This window comes from Nerophis ophidion, linkage group LG12, assembly GCF_033978795.1.
Source record: "Nerophis ophidion isolate RoL-2023_Sa linkage group LG12, RoL_Noph_v1.0, whole genome shotgun sequence".
Lineage (NCBI taxonomy): Eukaryota > Metazoa > Chordata > Actinopteri > Syngnathiformes > Syngnathidae > Nerophis > Nerophis ophidion.
The window spans coordinates 42569981-42585211 of NC_084622.1; the positions used below are offsets into that span (position 1 = coordinate 42569981).

At 40.9% G+C, this 15231-nt stretch overlaps 1 protein-coding gene across 6 annotated transcripts in view; it reads right to left on the bottom strand.

The window, feature by feature from the left end:
- LOC133563459 (serine/threonine-protein kinase BRSK2-like) overlaps nucleotides 1–15231 on the bottom strand; it is a 641999-nt gene that overhangs the window by 85699 nt on the left and 541069 nt on the right. For all 6 annotated transcript variants that reach the window (XM_061917595.1, XM_061917596.1, XM_061917593.1 and 3 more), the window contains exons 10-12: nucleotides 10015–10179; nucleotides 7958–8055; nucleotides 4479–4629 (exon numbers count right to left, since the gene is read on the bottom strand). In XM_061917595.1, coding sequence (XP_061773579.1) covers nucleotides 4479–4629; nucleotides 7958–8055; nucleotides 10015–10179 — 414 coding nt within the window. The remainder of the gene's footprint in view (nucleotides 1–4478; nucleotides 4630–7957; nucleotides 8056–10014; nucleotides 10180–15231) is intronic.

Below are 15231 nucleotides of genomic sequence, written 5' to 3' on the forward strand. Positions count from 1 at the left end.
GCGGGCCAGCTCTAATGCTAAATTGATATTGCCTCAAGGGCCAAATTAAATTACACGGCGGGCCAGAGTTTGACACCCATGCTCTAAACGTTGACGTTAAGTAAGGAACCACAAAGTATGATCGTGCTGGCCTTGAATTTGAGACCCCTGATGCATAAAATCCCATGATTTTTAGTGTGTCACATGCAATTTTGATGTATTTCCGTTCATGTCGATGGGTTCTATTCTTAACATAAGATAACGGTAAACTGGTGCTGTGGAATCCAGCAAATATTAAAGCAAAAATGCAGCTCCTAAACTAGCACAACCTTTAAATAAAGACTCTGATGGCCTGAGGGGATGAAGAGTGGAGGAGAGGGGGATGAAATGTGCAGATGAATATTAACATGGAATTCAAAGATGGACAGCTTAAAAAGTGGGAGCTGCAGGAACGGATCTAAAGCTTCCAAAGTGTCTTGTGGATGGAAGTTTAAAGCAGCATGAGCTGAATTCTTGATGTGCTCTTGTTGCCAAACTGCACAAGTGAGGCGTTATTAAAATATCCAACATTGGGAAGAGTTCACAAATGTCTATATTGTGGCGATATGATATTACTCATGGGCCCTGCATTCATGTCCCCTTCTCTGTGTCATTAGGCTCATCACGTTAACTCACAGTCCATCTCTCCTGCTGCCACAACCGTCAGCGCCATCCAGTAGGAATATTTGCTGTGATGATATACTGGCGGCGGAAATAAGATGTGTAAATAGATTTTAAATCAGCCTCGCCGTGCCTGGTGGGATTGTGGCTCAGCTTCCACTTTCTGAACTAGGAGGAAGGCTCGATATCTCAAGAGGAAGTGAAACGCTGAATGGGGAGGATGTGCTTATCAATGCATTTAGGAGAGGATATTTGAGCTCGGTAAAGGGGGTTGGGGGTGCTGGAGTCGAATATTTAAGCTCGACATTGCACGGAAAATTAAGCCAAATGTTAAAATTCACAAAGCTTGAGCCAAAATGTGCTTCTTTTTTTTTTTTTTTTACGGACGAAAGAGAGCACGTCTGCATCGTTCTGACATTTTCTTGCAAGAGTGGTTAGAACAAGGAACACAAGGAGGGGAAAGTGTGAGAAGTGAACACCTTTCTTCTTTGCTGCGCTTTTTTCTGCCGTCAGGAATATCCAAGCTTTTACTGTACACTGACTGACTACGGTGAAACAGGACACAAAGCGAGCAGACGGTCAGACTCAGTTGTTTGCAAAAACCTGCTGAGAGACCACCGGCCTTACACAAAAACACTCACGTTGCTTTCACAAAAGACATTCCTGTAAAGCAGGGGTCTCAAACTCAATTTACCTGGGGGCCACTGGATGCAGAAACTGGGTGAGATTTCTTATCACAATTTCAGAAGGGTTAAAACCAATAAAAATCAGTTCCCAGTGGCTCATTTTATTTTTCGAAGTTTTTTTCAAAATTTTACCCATCATGGAATATCCCGAAAAAAGGCTTAAAGTGCCTGATTTTCGCTTTCTGTAAATCCACCCGTCCATTTTCCTGTGACGTCATCCATCCATCCATCCATTTTCTACCGCTTATTCCCTTTCGGGGTCACGGGGGGCGCTGGCGCCTATCTCAGCTACAATCGGGCGGAAGGCGGGGTACACCCTGGACAAGTCGCCACATCATCGCAGGTGACGTCATCCAGTGATGCCAATACAAACAAACATGGCTGAGAGCACAGCAAGATATAGCGACATTAGCTCGGATTCAGACTCGGATTTCAGCGGCTTAAGCGATTCAACAGATTAAGCATTTATTGAAACGGATAGTTGAAGTATGGAGGCAGATAGCGAAAACGAAATTGAAGAAGAAACTGAAGCTATTGAGCGAATAGCTATTGAAGCTATTCGGCCATGTCTGCCTTAGCATCGCCGGTAAAATGTGCAGACCAAACGATCGGGACTTTCGCATCTCGTGACACTGGAGCAACTTAAATCCGTCGATTGGTAAGTGTTTGTTTGGCATTAAATGTGGATGGAGGGAAAGGCTGGATGCAAATATAGCTACAAATGAGGCATACCGATGCAATATGTTCATACAGCTAGCCTAAATAGCATGTTAGCATCGATTAGCATGCCGTGCTAATCGATGCACACTCCACGTAAATCAACTTGAATCCGTTCCTGATCGTGTTGTTACACCCTCCGACAACACACCGACGAGGCATGATGTCTCCAAGGTACGGAAAACAGTCGAAAAAACGGAAAATAACAGAGCTGATTTGACTTGTGTGTGTAATGTGTTTGAGAAAATGGCGAATTGACTACCTAGGTGACGTCACAAAGTGACGTCATCGGTCTGAGAGCAAATAATAGAAAGGCGTTTAATTCGCCAAAATTCACCCATTTAGAGAACGGAAATCAGTTAAAAAAATATATGGTCTTTTTTCTGGAACATCATTGACGCTTACATAGGTCTGGTGATAATGTTCCCCCTTAAAAAAAAATAAAAATTTAAATGTCTTTATTTTTATTTTAAACACAAAATAAAATCAAAATATAAATGAACAAAATCAATCAATCAATCAATCAATGTTTACTTATATAGCCCTAAATCACTAGTGTCTCAAAGGGCTGCACAAACCACTACGACATCCTCGGTAGGCCCACATAAGGGCAAGGAAAAGTCACACCCAGTGGGACGTCGGTGACAATGATGACTATGAGAACCTTGGAGAGGAGGAAAGCAATGGATGTATACCCTAGCCTTTAAATAGAATCCCTATTTCGACCAGTTGATCCGCCGTTTATTTTCTTTTTCTCCTATGTCCCGCTCTCCCTTGTGGAGGGGGTCCGGTCCGATCCGGTGGCCATGTACTGCTTGCCTGAGTATCGGCTGGGGACATCTCTGCGCTGCTGATCCGCCTCCGCTTGGGATGGTTTCCTGCTGGCTCCGCTGTGAACGGGACTCTCGCTGCTGTGTTGGATCCGCTTTGGACTGGACTCTTGCGACTGTGTTGGATCCATTATGGATTGAACTTTCACAGTATCATGTTAGACCCGCTCGACATCCATTGCTTTCCTACTCTCCAAGGTTTTCATAGTCCCGAAATGAAAACACTCTATAGCCCACAGACTTTTTTTGGGCTTTGGGAATCACTAATAAGCCGGAGTACTTTGAACGCAGATTTCTTGCCGGGACATATGGTACAATACAATCGGCAAGATAGGATGGAGCTAGAGTGTGTAGTATTTTATACGTAAGTAGTAAAACCTTAAAGTCACATCTTAAGTGCACAGGAAGCCAGTGCAGGTGAGCCAGTACAGGCGTAATGTGATCAAACTTTCTTGTTCTTGTCAAAAGTCTAGCAGCCGCATTTTGTACCAACTGTAATCTTTTAATGCTAGACATGGGGAGACCCGAAAATAATACGTTACAGTAATCGAGACGAGACGTAACAAACGCATGGATAATGATCTCAGCGTCTTTAGTGGACAGAATGGAGCGAATTTTAGCGATATTACGGAGATGAAAGAAGGCCGTTTTAGTAACGCTTTTAATGTGGGACTCAAAGGAGAGAGTTGGGTCAAAGATAACACCCAGATTCTTTACTGTGTCGCCTTGTTTAATTGTTTGGTTGTCAAATGTTAGAGTTGTATCATTAAATAGAGGTCGGTGTCTAGCAGGACCGATAATCAGCATTTCCGTTTTTTTGGCGTTGAGATGCAAAAAGTTAGCGGACATCCATTGTTTAATTTCATTAAGACACGCCTCCAGCTGACTAAAATGAGGATTAAGAAATGTGAGGAAATGCAAATGAAATAATATTTTTTTACAAATGGTTTGATTTGGTCCAGGTTATCGGGAACTGTTATTACTGACGGACAGGCGTCGCGGTGAGACTGCAGCCAGGCACGTTAGAAAGCCCTCGTCTCCATGGCAATGTTTCTGTCGCTTTCCCTCATTTGCCGCTTTCCCACTAATGCAGGGGTAGGCAACCCAGAACGTTGAAAGAGCCCTTTTGGACCCAAATAACAAAAATCGTCTCTGTCTGGAGCAAACAGGAGGGGAGGGGACGTCAATGTTCGACCCTTGAGAGCCACATACCACACCGTGATTGGCAGATTCCTTCAGCTCCGTACACAACGCTGTGAAGCGCCATTCATACAAAACTCGCGGGCCGGGCTAACATTAAACTTTCATATTAAGGTGGGGGCCGCAAAATAACATCTCGCTGGCCGCAATTGGCACGCGGGCCGCGTTTGTGAGACCCCTGCTGTGAAGTGTTCACTGACTAGCGGGGAGGAAAAGCAATTAGTCTTGACCAAAAACACCCCAGCTATCTTAAACACGTTGGAACCAATCGCCTGTGAAATCAGTAGTGTACCAATAACAATTTGCCCTGCGACCTCAGACATCTTGAGTCAGATAAAACCCAGTAAATCAGTCCCATCCTGTAACTTAGCAGAGACAGCAAACGTGTTCATGGACTCATGCATACCGTTGGCCGTGTTGTGTCATGTCGATGGCTCTCCTGGCCGGCACAGGCGAGCCTCCGTCTGTGACACTGAGGACTTCCATGGACTTCCTCTCTGGTCTCCGTTTTCCATGTCGGTTCAACATTGGAGAGTCAACCCGCTTCTTGGGGGGATCTGTGAGTCACACACCAGGACAAAAAAAACCCACACAGTTCAGATTACATTACAATGTGTTGAAGTGATATTTAGCGCTAATTGCATTGATTATCACTAATAGTCATAAGTAATTCTTTCCTGGCAGACCTTAAACTAATGACCACATTATTGACTGGATCGCATTCAACGAGAAAAGTTCAATCATCGAAATGTCACTATGTAACAACTCATATTAGCTCAATGGCCATCACCAGCTATTAGTCCCCAAAGTTAAAGATCTTTCGACTTGTTTTCCTCTGACATTTACATTATGTGTATACAACACATGAAACATTTACAAACGTGTGTATGTGAATGAAGAAATGTTAACAATCTGCAGTATACTGTGAAGAGATAAAGTGCAGGATTAGGTACTGAATTTGGTAGTTGTGTACCAACCGAGTTCTTCCTGTATTGCGGAGCAACAGTAACAAAATCAAACATACTTTGGTTGTACGTGACATCAGGTCTGATAGACTGGGCACTTGCTCAAGCACTGGGCGGCAATCTGACGTTTTCATAGCGGACGGCTTCTAATTAATGTTACAATTTTCAAAGCCAAAAGTGCTCAATAATAAGGCTCCGCTTTTCAAGTGAACTAAATGCCAATTTGGGTATGCCATATACAAGCTATTGATTAGCATAGACGATTTTCATAGATACATATCTCAATTCGGCAATCAACATTACAACTCAGATGCATGTTACAATCCATGTACAATAGTTACAGTATAATTACTTTGTAGGGCTCAACAAAGCACAAGTCTGGCACATTCAAGTTAACTGACGACAAAACTGTGAAGTGAAGTGAAGGGAATTATATTTATATAGCGCTTTTCTCAAGTGACTCAAAGCGCTTTACATTGGGAAACCCAATATCTAAGTTACATTTAAAACCAGTGTGGGTGGCACTGGGAGCAGGTGGGTAAAGTGTCTTGCCCAAGGACACAACGGCAGTGACTAGGGTGGTGCAAGCTGGGATCGAACCTGCAATCCTCAAGTTGCTGGCACGGCCGCTCTACCAACCGAGCTATACCGCCCCACAAATGCATACTTGCTAATGAGACAGAGAAGTGTATGAAAACAAGATATGACAACGAGATAGCAGTGAGTGGTTACACAGTAGGTAATTAAATGCTAAGTACATACAAAAATATATTATTATTATTATTAGTATTACTACCACATACACACAAAAAAGTACTGACAATTGGTATCAATACCCAAATATGTACTGTATCTATTAAAATGTAAAAGGCACCCATTACTAGTTAACATCTGCTTAATTCCACTCCTTGACAAAGTGCGCAAATATAAACATATTAATCCATAGTGTGATGTCAATAAGCATGTTTTGAAGACATGGAACTATTACCAAACCTGGTGTCAGAGTCGTGTATTTGCACTGCGGAAACCTGCCTATATAAGTATTTTGTAGTATCATATTTTACCTTAACAAAAAAACTATATACAGCTCATGTTGTATTTATACTCTAGAGAGGCAATGTATACTGCAGTGGACATTTGTGGAAATGGATAACAGGGCTAGTTATACTCCCAAAATGTGTAACTGACAAAGTAAATGTCCTCGGCAGAGGATGCTGATGAGTCTGTACTAGTGTTGTCCCGATACCAAAATTATTTTGATACTTTTTGGTACTTTTCTAAATAAAGGGGACCACAAAAAATGCATTATTGGCTTCATTTTAACAAAAAATCTTACGGTACATTAAACATATGTTTCCAATTGTAAGTTTGCCCTTAAATAAAATAGTGAACATACAAGACAACTTGTCTTTTATTAGTAAGTAAACAAACAAAGGCTCCCAATTTAGCTGCTGACGTATGCAGTCACATATTGTGTCATTTATCATTCTATTATTTATCTACTTGTTCATTTACTATTAATGTCTGCTTACTTTCTCTTTTAACACTCTTTCTACACTTCTTAAAATGTAATAATCACTTATTCTTCTGTTGTTTGATACTTTACATTAGGTTTACGTCATACCACAAATTTGGGTATCAATCCAATACCAAGTCGTTACAGGATCATACATTGGTCATATTCAAAGTCCTCATGTGTCCAGGGACGCATTTCCTGAGTTTATAAACATAAATAAAAAAAATAAAATAAAAAGATGTTGTGATGCCAAAAAATATTGACGCAATCATTAGGGGTGTGGGGAAAAATCGATTCGAATTTGAATTGCGATTCTCACGTTGTGCTATTCAGAATCGATTCTAATTTTTTTTTAAATATATATTTTTTTCAATCCAACAAAACAATACGCAGCAATACCATAACAATGCAGTCCAATTACATAACCAAACCTGACCCAGCAACACTCAGAACTGCAATAAACAGAACAATGGAGAGGAGACACAAACACCACACAGAACAAACCAAAAGTAGTGAAACAAAAATGAATCTTATCAACAACAGTATCAATATTAGTTATAATTTCAGCATAGCAGTGATTAAAAATCACTTATTGACATTATCATTACACATTTATAAAAAAAAAATAAAACAATAGTGTCACAGTGGCTTACACCTGCAACGTATCTCATAAGCTTGACAACACACTGTGTCCAATGTTTTCACAAAGATAAAATAAGTCATATTTTTGGTTCGTTTAACAGTTAAAATAAATTTACATTATTGCAATCAGTTGATAAAACATTGTCCTTTACAAATTTAAACGCTTTTTACCAAATTCTACTACTCTGCTACCCCAGAGTAGTAAAGCAGGATCTACTTAGCAGACTGGGGTAGATCCTGCTGAAATCCTATGTATTGAATGAATAGAGAATCCTTTTAAATCAGGAAAAAAATAATTTTTAAATCGAAACGTGACCCCAAAAATCGATTTTGAATTTCATTGTGGGACACCCAAAGATTCGCAGCCCTAGCAATCATAGTAGTATCGACAAGATACGCTCCTGTACTTGGTATCATTACAGTGGATGTTAGGTGTAGATCCACCAATGGCGTTTGGGGCGGACTGGTACTTTTCAGAGGCGGTATAGTACCGAATATGATTCATTAGTATCGCGGTACAATACTAATACCGGTATACTGTGCAACCCTAGTTTAGATAGATATGTAGTACTTTATTGATTCCTTCAGGAGAGTTCAATCAGGAAAATTAAAAAAGTTTGTACTAATCTAAAATTTAGACTGCAGCCGACATCAGGTCAAAAATATGTCACTGGCAAAAGCCATCTGCTAATGAAAAGGTGACAAGTAACGGAAACATTAAGCATTAATTATTACCACAGGTCGTTTGTATCTGAGCCTCACCTATCTCATTGCGAGGAGGAAGGTTCTGGTCCTCTTGACTGGGGTACCTCTCCTTACGGTCCAGTAACAGGAAGTAGATCATCTTTTCTTGGTTGTCACTGCAAAAAAGAGGCAGTTTAAAAATACAATATTGCACATACAAAAATGTCTTCATAACAAGGTCAAAAAACAACGAATATAAAGTAGCGTGCATTAGTGTTGCAGCGAGCCTTAGTGCTAAAAAGCAATTGTAATAATTTATGTAGGTTTTTCTGCTCTGAAAATCTAGCCATCAAATGTAAGTTGAGTTTCCAAGATCAGCATACCCTATTGCGCACATTGCAGGACAGTATGGAAACATTCTAAACAAGTCTTTTTTTTAGTGTTTTAGTAAGTGAGAGATCTAATTCTCCAATGGGCTAATGTATACCATACTTGCCAACCCTCCCGGATACTCCGAGAGACTCCCGAAATTCAGCGCCTCTCATGAAAACCTCCCGGGACAAATTTTCTCCCGAAAATCTCCCAAAATTCAGGCGGAGCTGGATGTCACGCCCCCTCCAGCTCCAGACCTGACTCCATGTTGTGACCCTCTTAAACTGGACAATACTACCATCTACTGTACATAGAATTGAATGTAAATATATTCTACATTTAAGTGCAGTCAAGGAACATGCATTAGGGAGTCTGTTCTGAAACAGTAAAGAGACATAACTTCATCACGTCGCCTGGTTATTGACTCCAACCCAGTATATTACACCGTCGATGAGCAAAATGAAGAAATACGCTTGCAAGTTCCAGAACGATTGGAAACAAGAATTTCAGTTTATCCAGGAAAGGGGAAGGGCTATGTTGCCTGTAAATTTTGTAGAACAGACTTCTCCATTGAACACGGCGGCCAAACGGATATACTCAGCCATGAACGGTCAGCGAAGCACAAAGCGTCCGCAGCGCAGCATCGTTCACAACCCAGTATAATGGCCCACCTCGCAAAATGGCGACCCGATGGTGTATCTTATGCTGAGACAAAGATGGCTATGCTGATAGCTGGAAGCAACATCCCGTTGTCATTTGCGGATGTCTACAACAAATCCGTGAAGGATGTTCCCGGATTCGGAGATCGCTCGCCAATCCGCGAATGGCAGAACAAAGGTTACTCAAATAGTGAAAGGTAAGTGTTTTTTTTTTTTTTAGTAACCAGCAAGCACAGTACAGTTAGCAGAACAACTGTGTTTTTATTACTGTGTATTTGATAGGTGCCGTCGGAAATTCAACTATTTATTTTATTTATAAATATAATAAAATAAATATATATAGCTAGAATTCACTGAAAGTCAGGTATTTCATACATATATATATATATATATATATATATATATATATATATATATATATATATGAAATAATCAAGTCGGTGAATTATACACCACCCCTCTTAACTACGCCCCACGCCCCTACTCCACCCCCGACCACGCCCCCCACCCCCACCCCCTGAAATCGGAGGTCTCAAGGTTGGCAAGTATGATGTATACAATGCAGAGTGGTTTGGCCTCCTGTAGTAAAAACAGAGTGCAGAGCATTAGTAGGCAAAGAGACATGAACCTGCAGCTTTAGCTCTAACGTAATAGGGGAAAGGAATGCAGGCAGCACATTTTCCTCGTGTCTCGCTCCTTAAAGACTGGATGGAGGATAGTAATGATCCCATGTTCAATTGTAAAGGATCCTTGACAGGTATTTGTGTTTATCTCTTAAAAGCTTACATTAGCAAATTAACATAAATAAAATGACCCTCAAGGTTGTTTATGAGGCCAGCCTGAACTCACGTGGGTGGTGGAGGACGGAGAAGGGTCCCCGTAGTAAAGGGTGTAAGCACAGTGTGATAACGGCAAAGTGATCCATGGATCCTGCCATCTAAAGTGACAGCCGCACGAGGTTTCATAAGAGCGAAGAAGAAACCATTGCTGTCGGTGTAGATCACTTTTTATTGTTTCCCATTTCATCATAGCCTTTTTTCTTCTTACATTTTTTTCATCTTCTATTTCTCACCCCTCCCCGTTAAGGTTTCCCTGTGCACTCACTCATCTGAGAGCAAGTCTTTCTGCAGCTTGTTCTTGTCTCTGAAGCAGCCAAGAGAGTGCATGCTGTCCAGGACGTCTGGGTCGATGTCGTCTGCAGACGGGAGGCTGCGGATGGTCACCTTCCTCGGCACGGGCTGCTCAGGTTCCGGCTCGTTCTTACCCCCTCTGGGAAGGCAACACAAAGACGTGATCTTGCACACTCTTATCTGACAGCACCTCAAAACGTTAAAACTTTAAAAATGTCAAAGTATCATTTTGATAACGTTGAATGTGTACCCAATGTTGTGGCCGGTAAATGTGGAAAAACGCTTTAGTATTCACTTGCCTTCTGGTCATTTAAGGCAAAATGTTAGCCTGCTCATGACCCCATTACATATTTCCAACCTGTTGCATCATCGTCCGTAAAGAATTTTTCACCTCAGTGGATGAATAGTCATCATCTTTTGAAGCTGAGCAATGAGTTTGCATTCTACCTCCTCTTTCTTCCTAGCCTGCTTTTGCACAAAATCATCTCTGCCGGTTGCATCACCGTTAACTCTCCCGCTTTGGACCGTGGGAGAAAAATACAGTGTCGAATGTCTGAAGTGAAACTGAACCCTCTCCCGAATGCAAGCGGATTTGTTAAAAAAATAAAATAAAATAAAAATTCTCCAATATCAAATAATGTCTAAAGAGAAATAATCAATATTAATAGTGACTCACCTTTTTGATTTTGCTTTTACCTGATATTATTTTATTGAAGTCATGTGTATTTTACTTTGTTTTCTATTAGTTATGCAAGATTTTATTTAGTTATATTTATTTATTTACTATATGTATGCATTTGTATTTTTTTTTAAATTGTTTCTATTAATTTTCATATGTCTTACTTGTATTTTATTCCTTATCTCCACACATTGTTCTTACTATTTTACAAGTCTTATTATTTTTATTTTCCAACGTTCCTCAGATGAACCATCTGCCTCAGGGGTTATAGGCCGTTTTTGTGTCAGCATCCTGGTGGCCATGGTCTGATTACACTATCACAGGAGACAGCTCCTGTGATAGTGTTTACTCACATGTCTCCTCTGTACTCAGCCATGCAATCATTGCTCCATACAGTTGCATATGTGTGTGTGTGTGTGTGTGTGTGTGTGTGTGTGTGTGTGTGTGTGTGTGTGTGTGTGTGTGTGTGTGTGTGTGTTTGGTATCTGTGTCCGTGCGTACGTATGTGATAATTGGGGATATGGGTCAGCGGGGTATTGTTTTTAACTTTGTACAGCACTTTGCGTTGCATTTATTTTATGTATGAAAAGCGCTTTATAAATAAAGCTTGATTTGATAGTGTGGAAATAGTCAACAATAGATGAAACTAAAATGTGATAGCATATTCATGCATAAGTTGATTGTTAATAATGGCCTGAAAAGACGATGAGTCGCGTTTGTTTCTAACATTGGTTATTGTTACACAAGAGCATCGCAAAGTTAACCTGTGTTAATGTTTCAATAATCTGTGTTGCTGGTGTTGTTCTATTATTGTTGTTGTTGTTATTGTTGTATTTGCTGTTTTTTTGTTTTTGTCTCACTGTCTAATCCCCCTCTTATCCCCACAATTTCCCCCTCTGTCTTCCTTTTTTTCTCTTTCTATCCCCTCCTGCTCCGGCCCGGCTGCACCAAATGATAATATAAATACATTTAATAAAGTCGAATTCAAATAAGGCAAAAAGAGAAGTATCCTACACTTCTCTTTTGTAAAGTAAATCTGAACAGCCGATATGGGCATCTACATCAACTATATGATTTGCCTGAGAAGCTGGACAGGACAAAAAAAAAATAAATTCAATAATCTAGATCAGGGGTGCTCACACTTTTTCTGCAAGCGAGCTACTTTTCAATCGACCAAGTCGAGGAGATCTACCTCATTCATATTTTTAATTCATATTTATTTATTTATGAAAGAGACATTTTTGTTAAGAAGTTAATGGTGTTTAATGATAATACAAGCATGTTTAACACACATAGATTCCTTTCTTTCATGAAGACAAGAATATAAGTTGGTGTATTTGATTCTGATGACTTGCATTGATTGGAATCAGACAGTGGTGCTGATAACGTCCGCATTTTCAAATGGAGGAAAAAAAAAGTCCTCTTTTCTATCCAATACCACATGAAAGTGGTTGTTTTTTGGCATCTTATTTGTCCAACTTGCATAATCGTTTCTAAACACTTTGTTATGAGAGTAGCATATGTGTGTGGCCCTTTAATGTGTTGACAGCAGGTGAGTGACGTCAGTGAGTGTGTGGGCGAGCGAGGAGAGGGAGCGGTCGCTGAGGGTGGGGGAGAAATACATTGGCATCAAACTCCGTAGCTTGCTAGCTTGTGCACGCTAGCTTTCTGAGACTTATTTTGTTAGCACAGGCAGGATGAATCATGTCTTTTGTGGTGAAGACAGGAACTGTGCAGTCGGTCTTTAGAGTTTTGACAGCAGGTACGGTCCAAAAGTCTGTTGAAATAAAAAGTTTCTCTCCGTCCGTCCTGTCAGTGATTTTTTTCTTAAATATGAGCTCGCAGCAGCCAGCGTCATCTCACAAGATCCTCGGGTGCCGAGAATGTCAAACAACTGACGAAAGTGAAGTCTTGGTGAAGATTGATGATTGCTCATTTTTATGTCTATTTTTTTAATGCCTGGCTTGTGATCGACTGACACACCCTCCGCGATCGACCGGTAGTTCGCGATCAACGTACTGCCCAACCCTGATCTAGATACTGCCTGTAAATATTCAGGTTATTGTTTTCTAAGGGCATTGAATCCATTGCAGCTGGACTGTTCAGATTATCTTAAAAGACGTTTCACATCTCGTCCGAGTAGGCTTCATCATCTCACAGACTTAGGCTCAATTCGAATTCCCCTCATCCCCCCATGCTGTTGCCCTCCCTCCTCGGTTTTGGCATTCACATCAATCAAGAGACATTCGAATTATCCGTCAGGTAGCGGGGAAGGGCGAAGTACCTCCCTCGAAGCGAAGTGAGCTGTCAGACCTCCCTACTCTATTAGGTGCGAGAAAGCCAGAAAAAGCATACACATCTAAGCAATACACATACAGTCGCGATCAAAGGTTCACATAAACTTGTCGAGAACATCATGTCATGGCTGTCTTGAGTTTCCAATACTTTCTACAACTCTTACTTTTTTGTGACAGAGTGATTGGAGCAAATACTACTGAAAATGTGACCAAATCTGCTGGGTCAAAAGTATACATACAGCAATGTTAATATTTGGTTACATGTCCCTTGGCAAGTTTCACTGCAATAAGGCGCTTTTGGTTGCCATACACAAGCTTCTGGTTGAATTTTTGACCACTCTTCTTGACAAAATTGGCGCAGTTCAGCTAAATTTGTTGGTTTTCTGGCATGGAATTGTTTCTTCAGCATTGTACACATGTTCTCAAGGGGTTTAAGGCAGGACTTTGGGAAGGCCATTCTAAAACCTTAATTCTAGCCTGATTCAGCCTTTCCTTTACCAGTTTTGACGTGTGTTTGGTGTCATTGTCTTGTTGGAACACTCAACTGCGGCCAAGACCCAACCTCCGGGCTGATGATTTTAGGTTGTCCTGAAGAATTTGGAGGTAATCCTCCTTTTTCATTGTCCCTTTTACTCCCTGTAAAGCACCAGTTCCATTGGCAGCAAAACAAGCCCAGAGCATAATACTACCACCACCATGCTTGATGGTATGATTGGTGTTCCTGGGATTAAAGGCTTCACCTTTTCTCCTCCAGACATATTGCTCGGTATTGTGGCCAAACAGCTCAATTTGTGTTTCATCTAAACACAGAACTTTCTACCACAAGGTCTTATCTTTGTCCATTTGATGTCTGAAACAACAAATTTAGCTGAACTGCACCAATTTTATCAAGAGGAGTGGTCAAAAATTCAACGAGCAGCTTGCCAGAATCTTGCAGATGGCTACCAAAAGTGCCTTATTGCAGTGAAACTTGTCAAGGGACTTGCAAAAGGGACATGGTGTATGTATACTTTTGCCCCAGCAGATTTGGTCACATTTTCAGTAGACCCATAATAAATTCATTAAAGAGTCTTGGCCGCAGTTGGGTGTTCCAACAGGACAATGACACCAAACACACGTCAAAACTGGTAAAGGAAAGGCTGAATCAGGCTAGAATTAAGGTTTTAGAATAGCCTTCGCAAAGTCCTGCCTTAAACCCCATGAGAACATGTGTACAATGCTGAAGAAACAATTCCATGCCAGAAATCCGAACAAATTTAGCTGAACTGCGCCAATTTTGTCAAGAAGAGTGGTCAAAAATTCAACCAGAAGCTTAGCTTTCACTGTTATGCTGATGACACCCAACTCTACATGCCCCTAAAGCTGACCAACACGCCGGATTGTAGTCAGCTGGAGGCGTGTCTTAATGAAATTAAACAATGGATGTCCGCTAACTTTTTGCAACTCAACGCCAAAAAAACGGAAATGCTGATTATCGGTCCTGCTAGACACCGACCTCTATTTAATAATACAACTCTAACATTTGACAACCAAACAATTAAACAAGGCGACACGGTAAAGAATCTGGGTATTATCTTCGACCCAACTCTCTCCTTTGAGGCACACATTAAAAGCGTTACTAAAACGGCCTTCTTTCATCTCCGTAATATCGCTAAAATTCGCTCCATTCTGTCCACTAAAGACGCTGAGATCATTAACCATGCGTTTGTTACGTCTCGCCTCGACAACTGTAACGTATTATTTTCGGGTCTCCCCATGTCTAGCATTAAAAGATTACAGTTGGTACAAAATGCGGCTGCTAGACTTTTGACAAGAACAAGAAAGTTTGATCACATTACGCCTGTACTGGCTCACCTGCACTGGCTTCATGTGCACTAAAGATGTGACTTTAAGGTTTTACTACTTACGTATAAAATACTACACGGTCTAGCTCCATCCTATCTTGCCGATTGTATTGTACAATATGTCCCGGCAAGAAATCTGCGTTCAAAGGACTCCGGCTTATTAGTGATTCCCAAAGCCCAAAAAAAGTCTGCGGGCTATAGAGCGTTTTCATTTCGGGCTCCAGTACTCTGGAATGCCCTCCCGGTAAAAGTTCGAGATGCCACCACAGTAAAAGCATTTAAGTCTCACCTTAAAACTCATCTGTATACTCTAGCCTTTAAATAGACCTCCTTTTTAAACCAGTTGATCTGCCGTTTCTTTTCTTTTTCCC